Source organism: Nycticebus coucang, chromosome 6 (assembly GCF_027406575.1).
Source record: "Nycticebus coucang isolate mNycCou1 chromosome 6, mNycCou1.pri, whole genome shotgun sequence".
Classification (NCBI taxonomy): domain Eukaryota; kingdom Metazoa; phylum Chordata; class Mammalia; order Primates; family Lorisidae; genus Nycticebus; species Nycticebus coucang.
In genome coordinates, this window is record NC_069785.1 from 29,737,074 (window position 1) to 29,760,373 (window position 23,300).

General features: G+C 51.0%; 2 protein-coding genes across 2 annotated transcripts; one reads left to right on the forward strand and one right to left on the reverse strand.

Annotated features, from left to right (window-relative positions):
- Positions 1–569: 569 nt before the first annotated feature.
- Positions 570–14,349, forward strand: ADCY4 (adenylate cyclase 4). The gene is made up of 26 exons (XM_053593539.1): positions 570–688; positions 959–1,172; positions 2,456–2,653; positions 2,761–2,922; positions 3,512–3,661; positions 4,058–4,206; positions 4,290–4,401; positions 5,079–5,206; positions 5,350–5,508; positions 5,723–5,855; positions 6,045–6,218; positions 7,705–7,748; positions 7,881–7,967; positions 8,117–8,186; positions 8,529–8,626; positions 9,235–9,319; positions 9,426–9,563; positions 10,162–10,272; positions 10,494–10,678; positions 10,887–10,971; positions 11,394–11,552; positions 12,817–12,963; positions 13,248–13,355; positions 13,480–13,594; positions 13,922–14,046; positions 14,133–14,349. The coding sequence occupies exons 2-26, from the start codon at positions 1,014–1,016 to the stop codon at positions 14,283–14,285; spliced, it is 3,234 nt and encodes a 1,077-aa protein (XP_053449514.1). The 5' UTR covers positions 570–688; positions 959–1,013; the 3' UTR covers positions 14,286–14,349.
- Positions 14,350–15,359: 1,010 nt separating this feature from the next.
- Positions 15,360–22,635, reverse strand: LTB4R (leukotriene B4 receptor). The gene is made up of 2 exons (XM_053593540.1): positions 21,787–22,635; positions 15,360–17,101 (listed from the first exon to the last, which is right to left on the reverse strand). Exon 2 carries the CDS (start codon positions 17,090–17,092, stop codon positions 16,046–16,048), a length of 1,047 nt encoding a protein of 348 aa, XP_053449515.1. The 5' UTR covers positions 17,093–17,101; positions 21,787–22,635; the 3' UTR covers positions 15,360–16,045.
- Between the last annotated feature and the right edge of the window lie 665 nt (positions 22,636–23,300).

The following is a 23,300-nucleotide window of genomic DNA, read 5'->3' on the forward strand; positions in this document are numbered from 1 at the left end:
TTCACCTACATGGTGTTCTCAGACTGTTCTCACCCCCCTACTATCACCTGCCTCCACCACACATGCCCACGTGCACAGTGCTCCCTGGGTATGGGAGCCCTTTTTGATTCTCAGGGCCTGGTAGTGAAAAGCTGTCTCCACAGAGCTCCACACAGACATGCCCCCTCCCCTGGAGCTGGAGATAGCATGGACAGTTAAGACCCTGCCACAGTGCTGCCGGCCATGAGGAGATGAGGGGAGTGAGCACCCCAACTCTGACCCAGATCCCAGTGGCTCGGTTCCCACACCCTTCCCTACATTCCTGCCAGGCTTCCGCCCTCCCTTAGTCTCCCTGCATCTAAACATTCCTCCCAGTGCTGACACTTCTTCCCCTTTGGTCCACCCCACCCCACCTCTTCACATCTCTCCCACGGTCCACAGTCCCCTTCCTTGAGAGGACTGAAAGGGGGAGGCAATGGTATTAAGAGAGGCAATGTGAATAGGGGAGGAGACCCAGGAGTCTGACTCCCTCACGGGAAGGGGCTGGGCAGTCCTGGCGAGGAAGTGGGAGGGGGCCAGCAGCACTGGGAGGGAAGAGCCTGTCACCAGCCCAGGGTTCTGAGCCCCTGGCTTGAGAGTGACTCTGCAACCAACCTCCGGGGCTCCCTCGCTAGACTCAGCTCACTCAGCTGTGGCAGCATCGCGGGCAGTGAGTTTAGGGGACAGGGGGAAACCAGGGCTCCTATATATCAATCCCAAGTCCTGTGCCCCTTACCATGAGGCTTTTGCTAGGACACTTCCACAGTCTGGGTTTGAGGGAGGAGGGGGGAGGGATTGAGGGACCTCCCCACCAGCTGGGAGTGGGCTGGGAGGCTGCAGGGAATGCCTGGAGGGAGGCAGGTTGCTGAGAGGTTGGGGCGCGGTGTGGAAGTGGCTCTGAGTAAGTGAGAAAGGCCCAGTGAAGCCTCTTGGGTCACAGGAGGAAACCTGGCCCAGGGTACTCCCCAGCCCTGGGGATTGCTGTGGGGGAGACCATGGCTCGCCTCTTCAGCCCCCGGCCGCCCCCCAGCGAAGACCTCTTCTACGAGACCTACTACAGCCTCAGCCAGCAGTATCCGCTGCTGCTACTGTTGCTGGTGATCGTCCTCTGCGCGCTCGTGGCGCTGCTCGTGGTCGCCTGGGCCAGCGGCAGGGTGAGTCCGGCCTCTGGTGCTGTGCGCCTGGGCCTCGTCTCTAATGAGGAGTCTGGGGAAGGTCATCGCCTGGAGCACATTTTTCGGGGTTTGGATTTGTGGGGTCTTCTTTTCCTTGTGTTGAGCTTTGCTGTGAACTGTGGTGACCCTGGGCAAGTCACCACCGCACCCTTCTGGGCCGTGGTCTCTTGGTCTTCACAGAGGGGTGGCTGAGTCCTGGAGCCTCCTTATTCTGCCTGGGTTCTGACAGACCTTGTGAGTTTTTGTGGTCTACTGGTTCTACAACAAATCCATCACCGGATTTTCCAATTTTCCAGAGGGGAAATTCTACTAAGGCCCCAGGGGAAATAACATTTCCTGGTTTTCTCTCCCTTTTAGGGGATGTGGGACAGATGTACCCCATAGACTCCCAGTAAGCTCCCTCCGTCTCTCATTTATTCCCAAAATAAACCCATTTCCAATTTCTGTTTGGGGAAGGAAGGTGCTTCAATTCCCTTTCTGGAAATAGCCTGCTCCGTGTTTTCTTTTTACTTCTTTGAGGCAAGGTGGGAAAATTAACGGGCGTGGTCGATCCTTGTTGGTCCACCCCGAAGTTCGGGAAGAGGTGGGGACAAAGGGCGGGGACAGCGATGAGACTTCTACAGCCTGGAGCTAAGGCAGGTGGCAAGATCGCAGCTCTTGCGTGCGAAGAAAATGCGGGCACAGCAGGTCCGGGCGCCCCCTGCTGCCCGAGGGCTGCTTTGCGCTGCCCTCCAAGCTTTGAGCCACAGGTCCGGGTACTGGGACGGGTACTGGGACGACATTCCGGAGCACATTGGCCAGATTTGGAGACATTCATCCCTGAGTGGCTTCTGTGACCTAGGATCTTTCACTTTCTTCACGACCACAGGCGGGTTCCATGATTCCGGTTTGATAGATTAGAAAACTGAAATTCAGAAAGGTGATAGATTCACAAACAGCCCATACAGAGCGGAACTTACCCCATACAGGGTAGATGTCCCAGGCTGAGCCATCCATGAGAGTGAGATACTAGTTTGAACCTATGAGATTTTCTTCAAGTCTGGATAAAACAGTAGGACACAGGCAATTTCAAAGGGCTCAACCTTTGAAATATGAATGGCAAGAAGAGGTGCCCTGCCTCATTTTCATACTTGAATTTGAGAATTTGCAGACCTGGGCTGCGGGGCTGCCTGTTCTTTCTCTATCTGTTCGTTCCTCCTGGCCTTGGGTGAGCTCCACAATCTCCCCATGACAGTCTTGGCTCACACACCCCTTCCCCACAGGGGCTGGCTGCAGACCCCAGCTTCCTGACCACTGTGATCTGTGCGCTGGGTGCCTTCTCCTTACTGCTGGGCCTTGCTTCCCGGGAGCAGCGACTGCAGCGCTGGACACGTCCCCTGTCTGGCCTTGTGTGGGCTGCATTGCTCGCGCTAGGCCATGGATTCCTGTTCACGGGGGGTGTGGTGAGCCCCTGGGATCAGGTGAGGGGGCAGCAGGTGAAGTGGGGGCAGGGATGTCAAGGCCTCGAACCTCTATCAGGCTATGGGCAGCACAACGTAGGCCTTCAGCTTCCTGTGCTCTGCCGCAGGTGTCCTTTTTTCTCTTTGTCATCTTCACCGTGTATGCCATGCTGCCCTTGGGAATGCGGGATGCTGTCGCCGCCGGTCTCGCCTCCTCCCTCTCACACCTGCTGGTCCTCGGGCTGTACCTTGGGCCTCAGCCAGACTTACGGCCTGCACTGCTGCCTCAGGTGAACACAAAGTGGCCAGGGCAGGCTCTGCCACATGCTAAGCGGTTCCTCTGGGGGGTTGCTGAGCTGACTCCAAGAAGCACCTGATGCCCAATAAAAACACAGATAGACCCTGACTGTGCCCTGTGGAGCTGGTAGTGCGATGCTTACAGGTACCAGAAGAAGGTTCTGGGCCCACAGAAAAAGGAGTCATGTTTTTCCCAGGGATTTGGGGGATGGGGACAGATGTGGAGGATGGAACCTTCATAAGAAAGTAAAATTGGAGCTTGAACAGTTTTGAGAGAGGGGAGTGGAACCAGGGTAGGGATAGTGGTGTTTTATTCCAGATAGGATACGTACCCTCGAAGGTTTCTAGACCCAAAAGGCAGTGTTAGTGTCACAGCTAAGAAGTTGGAGCAGGAAGCTTAGGGAAGGGGAAATGCCTCTTCTGATCCAACAGTGTAGCACCACTGGTCCTGCAGACTTAGATCTGGAACTTATAAAGCCCAGTCCTCCCAGCTGGTCTTGGAGACTGCTCCAGCTACCCATACAGTCAATCCCATCGCCTTTTGGGTCTGGTTTACCCTCTAATGCTGGCCCTCACCCACAGCTGGCAGCAAACGCAGTGTTGTTCCTGTGCGGAAACGTGGTGGGGGCGTACCACAAGGCACTGATGGAGTGCGCACTGCGTGCCACCTTCCGAGAGGCCCTCAGCTCCCTGCACTCGCGCCGTCGGCTGGACACTGAGAAGAAGCACCAGGTCAGCCCAGTCTAAGTGGCCAGTTGGGACCAGTGCTCAGATAACATAACAGGGTTCTTTCAGAAGCCGAGTGACTTTGGGCAGGGCCCTTGACCTCTTTCCTCTTTCATATAAAATGTTGGTTTTGCCCCCCTTGGAAAGTTGTTGTGCGGTTTCAACAAACCCACACTTATGAAAGCACTTTAGAACATTAGGATAGAGTGAAGAGCTCTAATTCAGGAGTTGGTACTTCAGCCCTAAAGGTGATCAGTGCAGGACCAGATGATGGAGCCCAGCTGCATAACCACAGGACCTAGGGGGAGCATCCTGAAGAGCCGTGTAGGCTCCTGAGAGGAGCGGCTGGGGATCCTCGCGTTAGGGCACAGGAGGGTTGGTGCTCATAGTGACCTCCTGCAGGAACACCTACTGCTATCCATCCTTCCTGCCTACCTGGCCCGGGAGATGAAGGCAGAGATCATGGCACGGCTTCAGGCTGGACAGGGGTCGCGACCGGAAAGCACCAACAACTTCCACAGCCTCTATGTCAAGAGGCACCAGGGAGTAAGGTATGAGAAAGGATGGCTGGAGGGGAGGGCTGAGACCTGTGGGCTGAGACCCTCGCCCCACTGACATAGCCTGCCCTGTGCAGTGTGTTGTATGCTGACATCGTGGGCTTCACGCGGCTGGCCAGCGAGTGCTCCCCTAAGGAGCTGGTGCTCATGCTCAATGAGCTCTTTGGCAAGTTCGACCAGATCGCCAAGGTCAGAGGGGACCTCGCTCCCCACCTGGAGACCCCCAAATATCCCATCCTGGGAGCCCCATCCAAGGGAAATTCCCAGTTTATAAGATCCCAATCCTAGTCCACAGTCCATGAACACTCCCAGACACTCTCAGCCATTCCCAGTCATAAAGCTGTTCATCACGCACCCCAACCTGGAGAGACCTCTAACATCTCTACACGTGTCCAACCACAATGCCCCCAAATAAGCTCAGAGCCCCAACATATGTCCCTGGACACTACTACCAAATCTAGAGAGATGTTTTGAGGCTCCCACTTTGGGAGGCCCTTCCAAGAGAAATTTATGCCCTACGCAACCTCAGCCCAGCACCCTGCTCAGGTCCCAGGGATGCCCCCCAAGCAACAAATTCTTAAATTCCCCCCAATGCTACGGCTGCTTCCATGTGCTCTAATCTGGGCACATCCTGCCCCTGTCAACACTGGGAAGAGTGACAGACATCTCAGCCCTCGAGAAACCCAGCATGGGAGACCTCAGTCAGCCCCTTGTCAAGGGGAGGGGAGTTCCTAAACCTGACCTAGACACTCACAACCTCAGAAGTTCTTCAGGAATACCACACTCGCTCCCCACTTTTCCCAACTCCCTCCTACCCCTCTGGCCTCTAACCAGGTTCCTCTGCACACCCACACACACACTCCCAGGAGCATGAATGCATGCGGATCAAGATCCTGGGGGACTGTTACTACTGTGTCTCTGGGCTGCCACTCTCACTGCCAGACCACGCCATCAACTGTGTGCGCATGGGGCTGGACATGTGCCGAGCCATCAGGTCAGCTCGGGGAGGGCAGGAGGACTGCAGAGGATGGATGTGGGGCGGGCAAGCCAGTGGAAGTCCTCCTTGAAAGAAGGAGGGGTGTGGCATGGGCAGGGCAGAGGGCAAGACTCAGATCGTCCCACACATACTCTTCTCAGGAAACTGAGGGCAGCCACTGGTGTGGACATCAATATGCGTGTGGGTGTGCACTCAGGCAGTGTGCTCTGCGGAGTTATTGGGCTACAGAAGTGGCAGTATGATGTATGGTCCCATGACGTCACCCTGGCCAACCACATGGAGGCAGGCGGCGTGCCAGGGTGAGACCTGGGCCTCAAGTGGTTATAGCAGGAAGCCAACCAGGCCTCCCACATGTGGGGCTCAGGGAGATTCTGGGATGCTGGGAGGGGAACTTGGAGGTACCTCCTGTAACACAAGGTCTTTCTTTAAGTTAAGACCTCCAAGAATAATCTTTGAGAGAAATGAGAAGTTTGGAGGCCTTCCCTGCTGACTCCCTCTGCCCCCTCCTTCCAGACGAGTGCATATCACAGGGGCCACCTTGGCCTTACTGGCAGGGGCTTATGCTGTGGAGGATGCAGGCATGGAACACCGAGACCCATACCTTCGGGAGCTAGGGGAGCCAACCTACCTGGTCATCGATCCCCGGGTAAAGGCTCAGCCTGACTCCCAGGGGCTGGCCCATGAAAACCACCCCTAGCCAACAGACTCTTATCTCTTCTCTGCCACAGATTGAGTTACTGAGTGATAGTGGGGGTTGGGGACACAAGCCTCTAAGGGGTTTGGGGAGAATGGGTAAGTGTCTGTGATCTTGACTCTCAGCCCCTATGTGCCCTAGGCCGAGGAGGAGGATGAGAAGAGCACTGCAGGAGGGTTGCTGTCTTCTCTTGAGGGCCCCAAGCTGCGCCCATCACTACTGATGACTCGCTACCTGGAGTCCTGGGGTGCAGCCAAACCTTTTGCCCATCTGAGCCATGTAGACAGCCCTGTGTCCACCTCCACCCCTCTCCCGGTACGTGCACATTTATCATGAGCCCCAGAGCTTAGGTAACCCCCTGCCATTGTCCTTAGGACCTCTCCCAGCCTCTCTTCCCCCATCATCAGTGAGTCACTTAATAATTTGCAGCATCCCAAGGTCCTGAACTGTCTGGACCAGTCACTGGTTTAGGCTCTTCCTTGCCCTTCCTTCCAGAGAAAGAGCCGAAATCACTGCCCTCCAAGCTCACCTCAGAGAGATGCAAGATCCCCATAGACACCATGTTCATTGCTCCCATCTCCACTCCAGAGAACCCCTGTCCCCTGACACTACAAAGACAGGAGACCCCACTTCCTCCTGACCCTGGTGCTGCCCTCCCATGCCACCAGGAAATGTCTCTAATTAACTCAATTCCTGCAACTCCATGGTCTCTTCTCCAATCTCCCCAACATTGGGGAGTGGGAGAACATCGGCAGCAGTGGTTCCAGATAGTACCTAACCCCAAGCCTCACCCTGCAGTAGGGAAGAGGTCAGAAGGGTTAAATTGGCAGGAGGAGAGGAAGGAAGGACCCAAGGCCCAGGGGATGAGGCCTCCAGGATGGGGTTGGACTAGTGTGTGGGGTTTGCTATGTACACAGGGATTGTGAAAAAGAGGACTGTGTGAATAATTCAATCAGGAGTTTGAAATTGCTGTGAGTAAGGCTGACACCATGGCCCTCCAGCCTAGGCAACAGAGTGAGACTCTATCTAAAAAAAAAGCTGCAAACATAGTTGCATAGATGAGCCCAGATCTAGAACATACCATTCCTGCTCAATATGTCTCTCTCCCTCTCTCATGCATCAAACTCCAGTTTGGGGGATGAAGTGACCCTGTGACTCTGCCTCCTTCAGAGGAGCAAGGAAGAATTGTCACTAGACTTCTTGTACCGGACAATGGCCCACAAATCTTCCTTCTCTATTGGCAGTTTATTTATCTGCCTGCTCTTTTCCCTGTCTCAATATATGCTATGTTCGTTTTAGGGAAGAAAGAATGATTGTAATCTGGTTTATTTCCCTTCCTCTTCCTCTTTCTTCTCTATTCTTTGTTATCTGCCCCCACTACCTCTGGCTCAGGGTGACTAACCTCAGGAAAGGTCAGAGGGCAGTGAGATTGTTCTGCATTGTCAGAACAATTTAAACCAACGAGGATTTTCTTGGTATCCAAGGATGCTGGGAAAGTCCTGGCCTTTGGAATGTGTACAGTCTTAAGGGAAAGTGAGACAGAGAATCCACGGTCACTATAGAAGACAGAGTCACCCAGTAAGGGACAGAAACCATAAGAAAATTAAGGGCAGAAAGACCCCAAGGCCTGAAGAGTCAGGAGGAACAATGAAGGAGAAAATGGGGTTTGAATCTCCCCTTCAAGGGCAGTTGGGATTTGGGAGGGAAGAGGAAGAGTGAGAAAGAGACAGAGGAAAACATTTTGTCAAATGTCTATGTCCAGGACACCCCACCACCCCCACACCATGTGCTCTCCCAACAGGAGAAGGCCCTGGCTTCCTTCAGCCCCCAGTGGAGCCTGGACCGGTGAGGAAGCCTGAGCGTCGCTGGCAGTGGGGCTTTCTGGATGCCCCACCATCTCCATCTGCCCTGGGGGCTGCTGATGCTCAGCCCAGACAGGATATCTATGGTGACAAGCTTGGCTTTCCCACTGTTCAGGGGCCGCAGCCCCCGGGGGCTGGACGATGAGCTAGACACTGGGGATGCCAAGTTCTTCCAGGTCATCGAACAGCTCAACTCTCAGAAGTACGGAGAGCAAAGAGGGCTGGGAGGGCCAGGTCCCTGGGCTCAGGGGAGGAGGAGGGCAGCACTCCCCTGAAGGTCTGACCACCCCTTCCACGCTGCCCTGTCCTGCCCTCTCCTCTCTGGTGCTCATGTCCCCCACCTCCCACCAGACAGTGGAAGCAGTCGAAGGACTTCAACCCACTGACGCTGTACTTCAGAGAGAAGGAGATGGAGAAAGAGGTGGCTGGGGTGGGGGCACCAAAGGATTTCCCAACTCTAGTTTCTTGGCCCTGAGGAAGGGTCATCCCTTGTGGTCCCCCACTTCTCCTCCCCAGTTTGTAAACCTGGGGTAAGGGGAGAAGCTTGTGCCTCTCTCCTAAAGGAAACTCATCTTATTGCTTGAGTTATGAGGTGGTGGTGAGAGGAAGAAAGGCAGCTCCTTGGGGATCTGGGAGGGGATCTATGGACTTGACCTGGGGTGTGGAGGGCGAGACTGTGAACCTGCCCCTTGCCTGGGAGTGCTGCCCTCAAGTTGATGGGCAGTTCTGGGGCCTTTCTCCACCACAACCCCCTCCCATCCAGTATCGACTGTCTGCACTCCCTGCCTTCAAATACTATGCAGTGTGCGCCTTCCTGGTTTTTCTCTCCAACTTCATCATCCAGATGCTGGTAACAAACAGGTGAGGGAGGCCTTGGCTCTCCCCCACTGATCCCCTCATCCCTCGTGACCCTGGACCCACACTCTCTTCCTTTACCTCCTTCCCCTTCAGGCACTTGCCCACAGACAAAATGCATGTTCTGGGGACCAGTGATAATTACAGCCCTCATCTCAGTATGGGAATTTCCTCATAACTTATTATTATTATTATTTGGTGCTAACAACATCCCCACAAAGGGGGTTTATTCCTGTTGAGAAACCCAAAGATGCTACCAAATGAGTGAGCCTAAAAAGTAGGTCCTCATTCCTGGTCCACAGCTGGGAGTCCAAACTCACTAGGTTAAAGAGCGTGAGCCCAAAGGCCCAGAGGTTGGTCTGATGCAGTCTCAGCTATTTTTGCGAGCCCCCACCCCTTACCATCTTGGACCCTGTTCCACCTCAGCACTGCCCTACAACCTTCAGCTTTCCCAAGTCATCAGGATGTGATGATGTCTTTTATCAGCCCAGACCCCATGGGCAGCTGAGCCAACCCCCAGGATTATTCCCTATGTCCCAGCCAGATCACACAGTACCTTCACAGCACACAGGGACCCGATGGCACTTCAAGTCCTCACTCTTGTCTCCTTATAGGCCCCCACCTCTGGCCATCACCTACAGCATCACCTTCCTCCTCTTCTTCCTCCTCCTCTTCATCTGCTTTTCAGAGCACCTGACGGTGAGGTTGGCTGGGGATGGGGAGTGAAAGTGGCAAGCTGGAGCCCTGGCTATGACCTGAAGGCGCCCAGCCCCATAGCTAAAATGCCTCTGCCCTCCCCCCACAGAGGTGTGTCCGGAAAGGCCCCAAGATGCTACACTGGCTGCCTGCACTATCTGGCCTGGTGGCCACACGACCTGGACTGCGAGTAGCCCTGGGCACTGCCACCATCCTCCTCATCTTTGCCATGGCCATTACCAGCCTGGTGAGGACAGGGGGCCCTCTCAACCCCCAACAGGGCACACTAGACCTACCAGGGACTGAAAGGGAGTCCCTGTACTTGGGGGTGGGGGAGCTGGACTAAGGCCAGGGGATGCTAGAAATGTTGTAAAAAGAAAAAACATTACAGTCACCTGCAATCTACCATCTGAGCATAATTACATCTAACATTTTGGTGGCTGTCCTTCCTAGCTTTTGTCTATGTAGGCAGATAGTTATTATTTAGCTCACTTGGCTGATTTTTCAGAACTTAGTATCATTCCTATAATTCTATCCCTGCACGGCACCTAGGAATCATCCCCCAGCCAAGTTACAGAAGAGGAAGCTAAAGCCCCAGGAGGTTAAGTGGCTGGTGGGGACTCACACAGTGGATCCTTAGCAGATTAGTTCTCTTGACACATCCCTCAACCCTTCACTATCAGCAAGGCCCCCAGAGCTAAAGCCTCATCTCCAACCAGAAATAGCAGAATTCATCCCTTTGAATGAGTCTGGCCCTGACCCATCCCTGGGTCAACCAAACCCAGCACAAGCCACATTGTGCCCAAGGTGCTGCCCGCACCCTCACCTCTACATCTCCTCCGCAGTTCCTCTTACCAGCATCACCGGACTGCCCTTTCCGGTCTCGCAATGTGTCCTCCATGACTTTCAACCACTCCTGGGAGCTCCCTGGGTCCCTGCCTCTCATCAGTGTCCCAGTGAGTGTTCCTACACATCCCTGAATCTCCTCCAGATTCGTTCTCAGCTCCCTACCTACCTCCTTAGTTGAAGAACACTCCATCCTGTGGATTGGGACAGACATAAGTCACACCGGGTGTGTGTTTGTATATATGACACTCCCATCCCCCAGATAGGACTCTTCCAGGGAGGGGCGGGACACGATCCTCAGGTGTCCTGACCACCTTGCCTGGCCCCACAGTACTCCATGCACTGCTGCGTGCTGGGCTTCCTCTCCTGCTCACTCTTCCTGCACATGAGCTTCGAACTGAAGCTGCTGCTGCTCCTGCTCTGGCTGGCAGCCTCCTGTGCCCTCTTCCTGCACTCCCACGCCTGGCTGTCTGACTGCCTCATCGCCCGCCTCTATCTGGGCCTCTCGGACTCCAGGTATACACAGCCTCTGGATAGAGGTACCCGGGCCCTTTCGTCTGGGGGGTGAGATGGGACACAGCAGAGCTGTCCTTACCTCACTGACCTGTACCACCAACAGGGCAAAGTGGGAGGGAGGCTACGGCCTACGTGGGTGCCAGGGGCATGGAGGAAACCATCAGGAAGGGGCACAGCATGTGGCAATCCTGACCCATGGCTCCCTCAGGCCAGGAGTGCTGAAGGAGCCCAAACTGATGGGAGCTATCTCCTTCTTCATCTTCTTCTTCACCCTGCTCATCCTAGCTCGGCAGGTAAGTTATCCAGCTCAGCCCTCCAGAGCCTCCCTGTGAGTGGTGAGTCTGGAGTCCCCATATTTGTGACTTGGACTCGTTCATCTCCACAGATGAGCCCAAGTGGTGTGCCCATTGGGAGCTTCCTGCTCCCTTTCTTTCTCCTTCACTCCCCAACGGGCATGCCCTCAAGTTCTCCCACCCCTTTTCCCTCCTACCCCAATCAGGGAAAGCTCATGCTTAAGAAAATGCCTGCTGCCAATTCTGTGCCCCTGGTTTGAATATAGCTTCAAGAGTAGCCTCTCTCCAAGAATGGTTGCACCTTAAGCCTACCTCTAAACTGAGGGTGGGGGTTGATTTCAGGCATGGTGACCATGGGGACGAAAACTCAGGAGACTCCTCTGCACTATGTCCCCCCTTTCACTACTGGTGGCCCTCCCCAGAATGAGTATTACTGCCGCCTGGACTTTCTGTGGAAGAAGAAGCTGAGGCAGGAGCGGGAGGAAACAGAGACAATGGAGAACCTGACTCGGCTGCTCCTGGAAAACGTGCTCCCTGCACACGTGGCTCCCCAGTTCATTGGCCAGAATCGGCGCAATGAGGTGACTCCTGCCCCCTGACTCCTGAGCCCCAGATGCAATAGAGACTAATTTCCAATGAACATCTGGGCCTATGGCCCATCCTCCCCGGACTTCCCCCACACTGGGTCACCCAAGCCCTTATCCCTGTCAGGTGCTTTTATTTTCACAAGATCTCAGCCTCTGTCTTTGGTGAGCAAAGAATCTCTGCATTTCTAATTCTGGGGTACAGTGTCTTTAACTCATGGCCACTCCATACTTCTCAGGAGCTTAGTCAAGTGTTGATAGCAGTTGTTGGAAGATATAGTCCACCCATCCCCCTAGACCTACACTGTATAATATGGTAGCCATTTACCAGTATGTGACCATTTAAGTTTAAATTTGAGTCAATTAAAATAAAAACTCAGTTCCTTAGTTGCACTAGCCACATTCCAAGTACTCAACAGCTACACTGTGACTAGTGGCCACCATATTAGGTAGTGCAGATGGAGAACATTGTCATCATTGCAGAAATTTCTACTGGACGATGCTGCTCTGAACCTCAAAAATCTTGCTCTAGTCAAACCATCAGGAAGTCACCCACATATTTGCACCATCTTATTTGTACCACCACACTTGGCTCCCTCTGCTATGGAATTGCTCTTGGCCTATATTCACGGGTATTAAAAGAAGTACTTCTTTTAGGGGCTATTTCACAGACTATCCCCCACCACCTTCTCTGCTTTTAAGATCAGGATTACGTCTACTTCTGGTTTCTTCCTTTACAGACAGAGGGGATCTTGTAACTGATCCTGTTTCTCTCTTCACAGTGGTTGCTAGAAAGCTCAGAGCTAGAGTCTAGGATTGACAATGACACCCACTTTATGATACATCCTCAGATCTCATTGATCTGATTCCATCTTTATCTTTTTACCTGTATTTTCTCCTTGCCCACATTCCCTATTGTTGTTTTATTTCATCTTCCATATTGCAGCTACCTTTGTAAGCTGACTTAACTGACTTAACACCTTTCAGCAATAAGATAGGATATAAAAATAATTCCCACTGATGTGATCCCAGTTCTAGGAGTGATTCCCTTCTCATTGCTGTCAGGCGACCCTGACCCCAAGCCTCTATTTCTCCTGGAATCCCAGTGAGATCCAATCCTGACTTCTGAGTCACATCCCTGGGGTTCCCAGGCCCTACTCCTCTCCCTCCCTCCCAAGTCTTCCTAAACAGGACTAGCCTATACAGCCCCAGAGGGGAGGAACATTTCGTCCACCCCTTACTCCAGTCTTCTGCCCTCCAGGACCTCTACCACCAGTCCTATGAGTGTGTTTGTGTCCTCTTCGCCTCGGTCCCAGAATTCAAGGAGTTTTACTCTGAATCTGACATCAACCATGAGGGGCTAGAGTGTTTGCGGCTGCTCAATGAGATAATTGCCGATTTTGATGAGGTGACAACTCCAAAGATCTGCCAGACCCTATATCCTAGATTCTAGAATTTCCCACCAGTCTCTCCTTCCACTTTGCTTTCCTGGCCATGAGGCCAATAACCCCTTCTCCTTCTCATCCCCCAACTCTACCATCTCCAGCATCCTGCCCACTGCCACCTCTCTCCTTCCTGTCCTCATATTCACTTCCATAGCCTGGTCCTTTAGTGGTCAAAGCCTGGGGCTGGGCTTCTGGGAGAAGGAAGGGAGAGAACACAAGAAACTGGTACTGGCTCTTCTCTACGCAGCTGCTCTCCAAGCCCAAGTTCAGCGGAGTGGAGAAGATCAAAACCATCTGCAGCACTTACATGGCAGCCACAGGCTTAAATGCCACCTCTGGACAGGATGCACAACAGGTACAGCAATCCTTCTCCACCTGCCAACCCTCTCCTGGGCTCTTACTGCTGGGGCCCGTAAGTGGGACTTATTCCTGTGATCTCATTAACTCATCCTGGGGGGTGGGGGTGGGCCCATTGCCAGGATGGTGAGCGGAGCTGCAGCCACCTTGGCACCATGGTGGAATTTGCAGTGGCACTAGGGTCTAAGCTGGACGTCATCAACAAGCACTCATTCAACAACTTTCGCCTTCGTGTGGGTGAGGACCCTCCCCTACTGGAGCCATCTGGTATCTCCTCACTTTCCCAAGCTCTGGCCACTCCAAGTCCTTTGTTAGCTGCTGGCAGCTCATCCCTGGACTTCCTGTCCTGACTCACTCCCTGGGATGGGCTGTGAAGATGCTGACCCAGGAGCTGTGAGGCTGCCACTTTCCCTAAGCCACACTCCTCCAGCCTTACTACTGCTTCTCTCCACTAAGGCCCCTATTCCTTTCTCCCTTCTCCCCAGTTCCTTGAGCTCCCCCTTTTTTCCTCTTTCTCCTCAAAGTCCCCTCATCAGGGTTCCTCATTACCACACCCATTATCAGGGTTGAACCACGGACCAGTAGTGGCTGGAGTGATTGGAGCCCAGAAGCCACAATATGATATTTGGGGCAACACAGTGAACGTGGCCAGCCGCATGGAGAGTACAGGAGTCCTTGGCAAGATCCAAGTGAGGGCGACACATGGGAGGCATGGGGGGAGGGGAGAGAAAGATAGGGCAACCCCCATACTCCCTTATGTCTCCTCTAATTGTAGGTGACTGAAGAGACAGCCCAAGCCCTGCAGTCTCTGGGCTACACTTGCTATAGCCGGGGTGTCATCAAGGTCAAAGGCAAAGGACAGCTCTGCACCTACTTCCTAAATACAGATTTGACACGAACTGGACCTCCCTCAGCCACCCTGGGCTGAGAGCCCTGCTCCCCTCTAAGATTCTCAGTAAAGAGATTCTGGGATATCTGGAGCCAGTTGATGAGGTGCTAATATAGCTGTGGATCACCTTCTCCTTGCTCCTCAGCAGGATGGCTCCTTCCTAGGCCAACCCAATTGAGGAGTGAGAGAGTGTGTGTGTCTGTGTGTGTGCATGCACCTGAAAGGAGTGATTCTTCTCGCAGGCTCAAAAAGAGGGCTATCTCAAGCTCCCTGCCTCCCTACCAACATGATCCCACCATTCTATACACCTGAGAAGCATAAAGAATTTAGCCACATGACTCAAACAAGGATTTGTCCTTCTTTGTCCCCTACCCACAAATATTGGAAGGAATATCCAGAGAAATGTCATTTGATTATTATTCATTCAACAAACACTAAATAAGTGTTACTATGCTGAATGGGCAAGAGGCCTGGAAAATAATCTGTAAGGTCCCTCCCAGTTTCAGCTGGGATTCTCAGATTGGCTCACCATGCTTTCCAGTGAGGACCTATAGACGGCTGGGTTCTCTTGTCCTCAGGCCCATCAGAGAACACCTGCTGGGTGTTTTGCGTCCCTGCTTCCTTTTGCATCTTTCTGCACTGATGCTGATATATTAAGTGAGTCTTGAAGCATCGATGCTTCACTCTCATGAACTCATATTTTGGAACCTGGGCGATATCTTGACATCCTAGCTTTGTTGCAAATGTTGCACATGGATCTCTGGTTTGGGTCTTTCATGTTTTTATGGGAAAGATTCAAAAAGCACGCTGCTGCCACTACTACTGCCATCTTCCTAAAATTTGTCAGAACATAGCTGAGCCAAGGTTCTCTAAAGTAACAGTCATCACTAGGAAATAATAACTCATCCTTCTCCTATAGGTATCTTTGTTTCCCAGGGATGCCCATGGCCACAGAGGGCCCTAAGCCCCAGCCTCTGCCAGGGTGTGTTGTAGGGATTGGCAGATACTGATGTGCAGGGGATAAGATATGGTGACTTGGTTCTCAAGTGAAGCCTTGCCAAACGAAGAGAAGAAAGGTAAAGCCTTAAGTGAGGTCTTTTGACTGAATCTAAATTTTACGGAACAAATTCTTTTATTAAAAGGGTGCAGCAGAGAAAGATGAAGCTTTTCTTGATTCCTTTGATGTTTAAAAAAGAACAATCTTGACATCAGAAGGCCACAGGTTCCCCATCCCTGCCTGAAAAGAGGAAGATTATGGGCAGGAAGTTGGAGTCATGTTAACAAGGATATTTATCACAGGCTTCAGGGAAGACTGTTCAAAGCAGGGTTTTCTCTGAAGACCCAGTGAGTCACAGAGTCTGGAGTGATAATCCTACGTGGGTGGTCTTCCTAGACAAGCTCCTTTAGGATTCTGTAAACTGTTTTTCCAAGTATGATCGATTTTGAGGTAGGCGGTTTCTGACTCTGCATCTCTTCCACAATTGTAAATCATGGGGAACTAAAGGGTGTGATTCTCCCTACTGAGAGGAACTTCTTCTAGGCGCCTGCAAATACCCAGTGGCCTATAAAACTTGCCCACATTCAGGGCTGACTCGATTTCAGACTTAGTTTGAATGAAAAAGCTGCAGCAGGAGCCAGGCTGGAGCACAGCTCTCACTCTGTCCTCCCACGCCCCATCCCTCTGTCTTCCTCAGCTCCACCCCTCTCTCCCACGCTCCTGTTCCTCTTCCGTCTACAGAACTGTGTCAGCCCAGCGCAGGGTCACTGGGCTGGGAGAAAAGCAAGCGTCCTTTCCAGTCCTAGCTCAGTTCGCTTCCCTCCATGGGTTCGGGCTCTGGAGAAGCGGCAGCAGCCGCAACTCTCACAGTGTGGCCCAGGGTGCCTCCGCGTCGGGTGCTGGATGCCTCCGACCCTGTGCCCTCCAGCAGCTTGGCGACGAAGCCCACGCCGGCCGAGCGCAGCAGGCCGCCGCCAGCGCACGCGTACAGCACAGGGTTCACGCTGCTGCTCAGGAAGGCAAGCGCAATGAGCACCTGGCGGGCCAGGCTCAGCCGCTGCCCCGCGGGCCCGGACCCGGCGGGCTGGCCAGCCAGCGCGCGGCCGGCCTTGGCCAAGTTCACCACGTGGTAGGGCAGCCAGAAGGCGGCGAAGGCCAGGATGATGAGCGCCACCAGGCGGCCGGTGCGGCGGCTGCGGTGGAAGCGCCGGGCCTGCAGCCGGCGCCCAATGTCGGAGTAGCTAGCCACTACCGCCAGGAAGGGCAGCAGGAAGCCCGTGATGGCCTCGAAGAGTAGATGGAAGGCCCTTTGGTCCTCGCTAGTGTACTTCAAAGAGCACACCAGGCTCCTGTTGTTCGATGCCAAGATCACCCTGCGGTACCTGAGGACGGGCGTGGCCATCAGGAAGGACATCACCCAGATACCTGCCAGCACCCGCCTGGCAATTGTCTTGGTGCGAAGCTTCTGAGACACAAAGGGGCGGGCCACCGCCAGCGAGCGGTCCAGACTCATGGCTGTGATGAGCAGGACGCTGGCATACATGCTAACTCCGCAGATATAGTGACACAGGCAGCAGCCAGCCACTCCAAACCTCCAGGTGCCTTGAGCCAGGAAGTGGAGGAAAAAGGGAGCAGTGAGCAATACGGCCAGGTCGGCCAGGGCCAGGTTCAGTACCAGCAAGGCGGTGACAGAACGCTTCCGCAGCCTTGTCAGGATGCTCCACACCACAAAGCTGTTGCCAGGAAGCCCCACAGCCAGTGCCACTGACAGTAGAGTGATAGCCAGAAGAGAGATGAACTTGACACTTAGTGAGGAGGATGCTGCAGGGGATGTAGTGTTTGTAGCCATTGAAAGGTCCTGGGGAGCAAGGGTGCATGAGGGTAGTCAATCAAGAGTTTCTTGACAACCTGGACACACCTGATCTGAGACCTCTGATCTATCTCCAAGATCTGCAGCATCAGAGGCTTGGAAATATACTACCTCCATCACCCCCTGTGTTAAGTAGTAGAAAGACTAGTTTCCTGGAGAGCAAGATGGCGGGGAGTAACAGCTTCCTTGCATCTGGGCACCATGAGTCTGGGGAGATAGGACTCCAGGCATCTCTGGCTGGTGGGATCTGCCTATCATCACCCCTGTGAGGATACAGGGAGTCAGCAGGAGACTTCTGGACCCCAAGAGGAGGACCAAAACAGTGGAAAAAGGGCAAGTGGTCGCGTGTGTTCAATCCGTCTAAACCCGCCCACAACTGTAAGTTCAGTAGCAGCGAGACTGCAAACCGGAAAAGCCTTACCTGTGAACTGTTTTGGTGTCTTTGGACTTGGCACTCAGTTGAACTGCCTTGGGGAGAGCCTGAGCAGGAGTGCGGAGAACTTTGGCCATTGTCTAGGGCCCCAGTCTGAGCTGCTGAGCCAGATGGAGCTAATAGTGTTTGGCTATGGGCCACAGGGGGCGATTCTGAGTGATCTGCCCCGGCAAGCTCCACCCTCAGGGTCGCAGAGCTAGAATCGGGTGGGAGCTGGTAACCTAGCAACTGAGTAGCCTAAGGGTGGGGTCTGAGCCGCCTTGCAGCCCTAACCCTCAGGGGCAGAGTGAGACCGGTTTTGGCACACTGGGTAAGTGGATAGCCACTTCAGCAGTGATTCCAGCCACAAGCACTTTCCTGGGAAAGCTTCTGCTCAGCAAGTATATAAGTTCAAAGTGCCTTTTAAGTGGGCTGAAGAGAGATTTAGGGTGTCTACCTGCTGGGGTTTGAGAAATCAGCAGCCTCCAGTTGTATCAGAACTGTGATTAACATCTCATACCCCAGAAGACCACGTGTTGCCCAGACAATATTCAAAAACATATACATACTGCTTTGTTTTTGGTTGTGTTTTTTTGTTTTGTTTTGTTTTGGGTTTTTTTTGGTTGTTTTTTTGGTTTATTTTGATGTTGTTGATGTTGTTTTGTTTTTTAATTTCAACCTCTTCTGTACAGATCTTTTTTTTCTCAATTTTTCTAGTTTAATTATAATTTCCCATTGCTGCCTTTTTCAATACCTAGAACTTCATTTTTGCTAGTGTTTCTACTGCTATTATTTGGTTTTTCACCCAATTTTATCCCGTAAAGTTTTCTGTTTGCTTGTTTTGGTTTGATTTATAGCATTTTTGTCTTTCCTCTCTACTTGGTGGAGGTGGGGTACTGTGTCTGATCAGGTTAGCAAAGAGCTGCTGACCTCAAGGGAACCACCCAACTGGGCACCCCCAGAAGGTGGGTTTTTTTTAAGGTTGTGTCAAAGTACCCTACTGTACACCTATATTACCCTGTCTCCCTCTTTCTGTGCCTCTCTTCTTTTTGTCAATATTCCTTTTACCCACCCCCTCTCCTTTCTCTATTTCATTTTTCTTTTCACTCGGTCCTCCTTTCTTTCATGCCTTTCTTGCTCATCAACCTTCTCACCCTTCTGGTCCTGTACCAAAAGGACTCCTCAAAACCTTAGTCCACAGGCATGAGAACTTAAAGAGCAAGAGGAAGTGAAAGGAAAATTAGGGCAAGGAAACAGATAAAAGAAATCACTCATGAGGAAGAATCAGCAGAAAACTCCAGGCAACATGAAGAACCAGTCCAGAACAAGCCCGCCAAGGGACCATGAGGTAGTTACTGCAGAGGATTCCACCTATAAAGAAATGTTAGGAATGACAGAAAGGGAATTTAGAATGCACATGTTGAAAACAATAAAAGAAATGATTGAAACAATAAAGGAAACTGCTAATAAAGTGGAAAATAACCAAAAGGAAATCCAAAAACCGAATCAAATAAGAGATCAACGATATGAAGACTATAAAAAGGATATAGCAGAACTGAAGGAACTGAAACAGTCAATTAGGAAACTTAAAGATGCAATGGAAAGTATCAGCAACAGGTTAGACCATGCAGAAGAAAGAATTTCAGAGGTAGAAGACAAAGTTCTTGAGATAACTCAGATAGTAAAAGAGGCAGAAAAGAAGAGAGAGAAAACAGAACGTTCACTGTCAGAATTATGGGACTTTATGAAGCATTCCAACATACGAGTTATAGGAATCCCAGAAGGGGAAGAAGAATGCCCCAGAGGAATGGAAGCCATACTAGAGAATATTATAAAAGAAAATTTCCCAAATATCACCAAAGATTCTGACACACTGGGCGGTGCCTGTGGCTCAGCGGGTAGGGCGCCGGTCCCATATGCCGGAGGTGGCGGGTTCAAACCCAGCCCCAGCCAAATTAAAAAAAAAAAAAAAAAAAGATTCTGACACACTGCTTTCAGAGGGATATCGGACCCCAGGTCGCCTCAATTCTAACCGAGCTTCTCCAAGACACATTGTGATGAACCTGTCCAAAGTCAAGACAAAAGAAAAGATTCTGCAAGCTGCCAGGAGTAAGCGCCAGTTGACCTACAGGGGCAAATCCATCAGAGTGACCGCAGACTTCTCTAATGAAACTTTCCAAGCAAGAAGACAATGGTCATCTACCTTTAATCTACTTAAACAGAACAATTTCCAGCCCAGAATTCTGTACCCTGCTAAGCTAAGCTTCAAAATTGACGGAGAAATCAAATCATTTACGGATATACAAACATTGAGGAAATTCGCCACAAGACCAGCTCTACAGGAAATACTTCAACCCGTTCTGCACACTGACCACCACAATGGATCAGCAGCAAAGTAAGAACTCAGAAATTAAAGGACAGAACCTAACCTCCACACTGATGCAAAAGATAAAACTAAGCAATGGACTCTCACAAAATAAGACGAATAGAATACTACCACACTTATCAATTATCTCAATAAATGTTAATGGCTTGAATTCCCCACTGAAGAGACATAGATTGGCTGACTGGATTAAAAAACACAAGCCATCCATTTGCTGTCTGCAAGAAACACACCTGGCTTCAAAAAACAAATTAAAGCTCCAAGTCAAGGATTGGAAGACAATTTTTCAGGCAAATGGAATTCAGAAGAAAAGAGGAGTTGCAATCTTATTTTCAGATACATGTGGATTTAAAGCAACTAAAGTCAAAAAAAGACAAAGATGGTCACTTTATATTGGTCAAGAGAAAAATACAACAAGAAAACGTTTCAATTCTAAATATTTATGCACCCAATTTAAATGCTCCCAGATTCTTGAAACAGACCTTACTCAGTCTGAGCAATATGATATCTGATAATACCATAATAACAGGGGACCTTAACACTCCTCTTACAGAGCTGGACAGATCCTCTAAACAGAAATTAAACAAAGATATAAGAGATTTAAATGAGACCCTAGAACAACTGTGCTTGATAGACGCATATAGAACACTCCATCCCAAAGATAAAGAATATACATTCTTCTCATCACCCCATGGAACATTCTCTAAAATTGATCATATCCTGGGACACAAAACAAATATCAACAGAATCAAAAGAATTGAAATTTTACCTTGTATCTTCTCAGACCATAAGGCACTAAAGGTGGAACTCAACTCTAACAAAAACGCTCGACCCCAGGGCAGCGCCTGTGGCTCAAGGAGTAGGGCACCAGTCCCATATGCTGGAGGTGGCGGGTTCAAACCGAGCCCCGGCCAAAAAAATCACAAAAAAAAAAGCTCGACCCCACACAAAGGCATGGAAATTAAACAATTTTCTGTTGAATAACAGATGGGTGCAGGAAGAAATAAAACAGAAAATCATTAACTTCCTTGAGCATAACAGCAATGAAGACACAAGCTACCAAAACCTGTGGGATATAGCAAAAGCAGTTTTGAGAGGAAAATTCATCGCTTTAGATGCCTACATTCGAAAAACAGAAAGAGAGCGCATCAACAATCTCACAAGCCATCTTATGGAATTGGAAAAAGAAGAACAATCTAAGCCTAAACTCAGTAGAAGAAAAGAAATATCCAAAATCAAATCAGAGATCAATGAAATTGAAAACAAAAGAATCATTCAGAAAATTAATGAAGCAAGGAGTTGGTTTTTTGAAAAATAGTGCTTATTAAATAGGAAGTCTTCGTCTCTTACACTAGTCTCTCTGGCACAAATGTTCTGCAAATTACATCTGAAGTGCACATTACAAAAGAAGAACCTGCTTAATTAATTTTAATGAAGTAATCTCAAATATGCACAAAAAAAAAAGAAAGACTAGTTTCCTAACTGGGCCATGAGGCCCCTTCCTGCCCACAGACCCAATTGCAAAATGTGCAGTGGCAGCAGCAGCAGCATTTCCGGACCCTTTCAGCCTCTTTTCCTTAGGAGACCCTGAAGCTCATAACCAATCTGGGAGGCTTCCTTCACCAATACTGCACCCCTGAAAAGCTAGCTCCCATCTCCTATCAGGCCCTTAGCCCCTCAGTCTCATTGATTTCCTCCAGTCACTACCCACTCTCCCCATCTCCCCAAATATGCCTGGGGAAAACCGTGATGGGGAGGAGTTAGTGGAGGAGGATGAATCCCCTCAACTCTTTATACTGGCCAAGCTTCTTTTCAAGATTCCTTTGGACTTTCTCTCATGGCTGCACCTTGTCCCACCACCATTCTCAGGATACTTACTTATGAGCTTTGCCAGGTACTGGCTGGAAGCTGGTGCCAATCCCAGGGTCAGGGCAGAGTGGTGTAGCCTATCCCTGGATCTGTCCCAATGCCAGGATCCTGCCCAGGGTCTGGATGCTGTCAGCCCCGTCAGCCAGAGAGGAAGTACTACTGAGCAGGGGAGGCAAAGCCGCATCTTCCTGAGGGTGGGGCTGAAACCCCTACCCCCCCCCTCCACTAGGAGGGGAAAAGTCTTTGTGTTCCAGGCAAACCACTGGGGAGGAGGACTCTGGGAGGGTGAGGCAAGCTGAGAAGAGTCCAGGAAGGGGCAGTGACAGAAGGGGATGGGGGAAATGAGTAGGCTGGGGCATGGCTTCAAGACGCAGGTCTAGACCGGAGAACTGAACAGAGTAATGAATTGTATCTGTAATGAAGTAGGAGAAGGAGGGCAGGAAGCCAAAGAGCAGAAATGGGTTCATATGAAGAGGCTAGAATACTGGTATCCTTATTTTGTGGGTGTGAGTAATGTAAATTTTTATATTAATAGAAAGTGTAGGTCAGAGCTGTGACTAGGTTCTGGGTCTAAATTCTGATTAGGTAACATTATGGCTTAAAGAGGGTATGTCAGTAAATGCCAAGGAGAGCAGTACTGTGATGTAGTTTGGCAGAATAAGGTGATCTTCCAGCACCTTCCATCCTGCTCTTTACTTCAAGGGATTGGTTCCATTCAGGTCAACCAATTCTCCAAACTCTTTGGTAGAAGTCAAAATCCAAATGATCTCCTTGGTATCACACAGAATTCCAATGTTTTCTCCCTTTCTCCCAACCACTTTCCCTGTGCTTGCCTTGGCGCCACCTCTCTCCAACCTTCTCACAGCCTACTGTCCAATTCTCCTTTAGACACACAGAGGTCAAGACTGAGCTAAGCTGGGCTGAGCATAAGGAGCAGGACTGACAACTCAGGAGTTATGATGCTTCATGCCCAACCTGCCAAGAGGGAAAGCCAGCAATGTGGAAAGAGAAACAGACCCCAAAGGGTCACCCTTCTGCTTCCCTGCATGGAGAGACATCTCCTTTCCTTAAAGTCTCCTATAGAAGCTTAGGACTTAAGATTTCCTTCAACTTGACCATGTGCCGTCCTGCTTCCCTTTCAACTCTTCATTCTCAGGAAAGATGCAGGGTGTAATGGTATCTGCTGATGGTGCTCACCCTTTCCAGAGCCCTCCTTTTTGAGAAAAGCCAGAGCAACATTGACCCAGCAGCTGTCAAGCAGAAAATATAATGAAAAGAAATGAGCTGAAGCCACAGCAAGAACTGAAGGCAGGGCGGCTCCTGTGGCTCAAGCAGTAGGGCGCCGATCCCATATGCCAGAGGTGGTGGGTTCAAACCCAGCCCTGGCCACAAACAAACAAACAAAAAAAAGAACTGAAGGCAAAGATGAGGAAGGGGTTTCTGATTACAGAGGGTGTGAGACAGAGAATATGTAACCGAGCAAGTCAGGGAACATCTGCCCCAGCACACAAGTACAGAAAGAA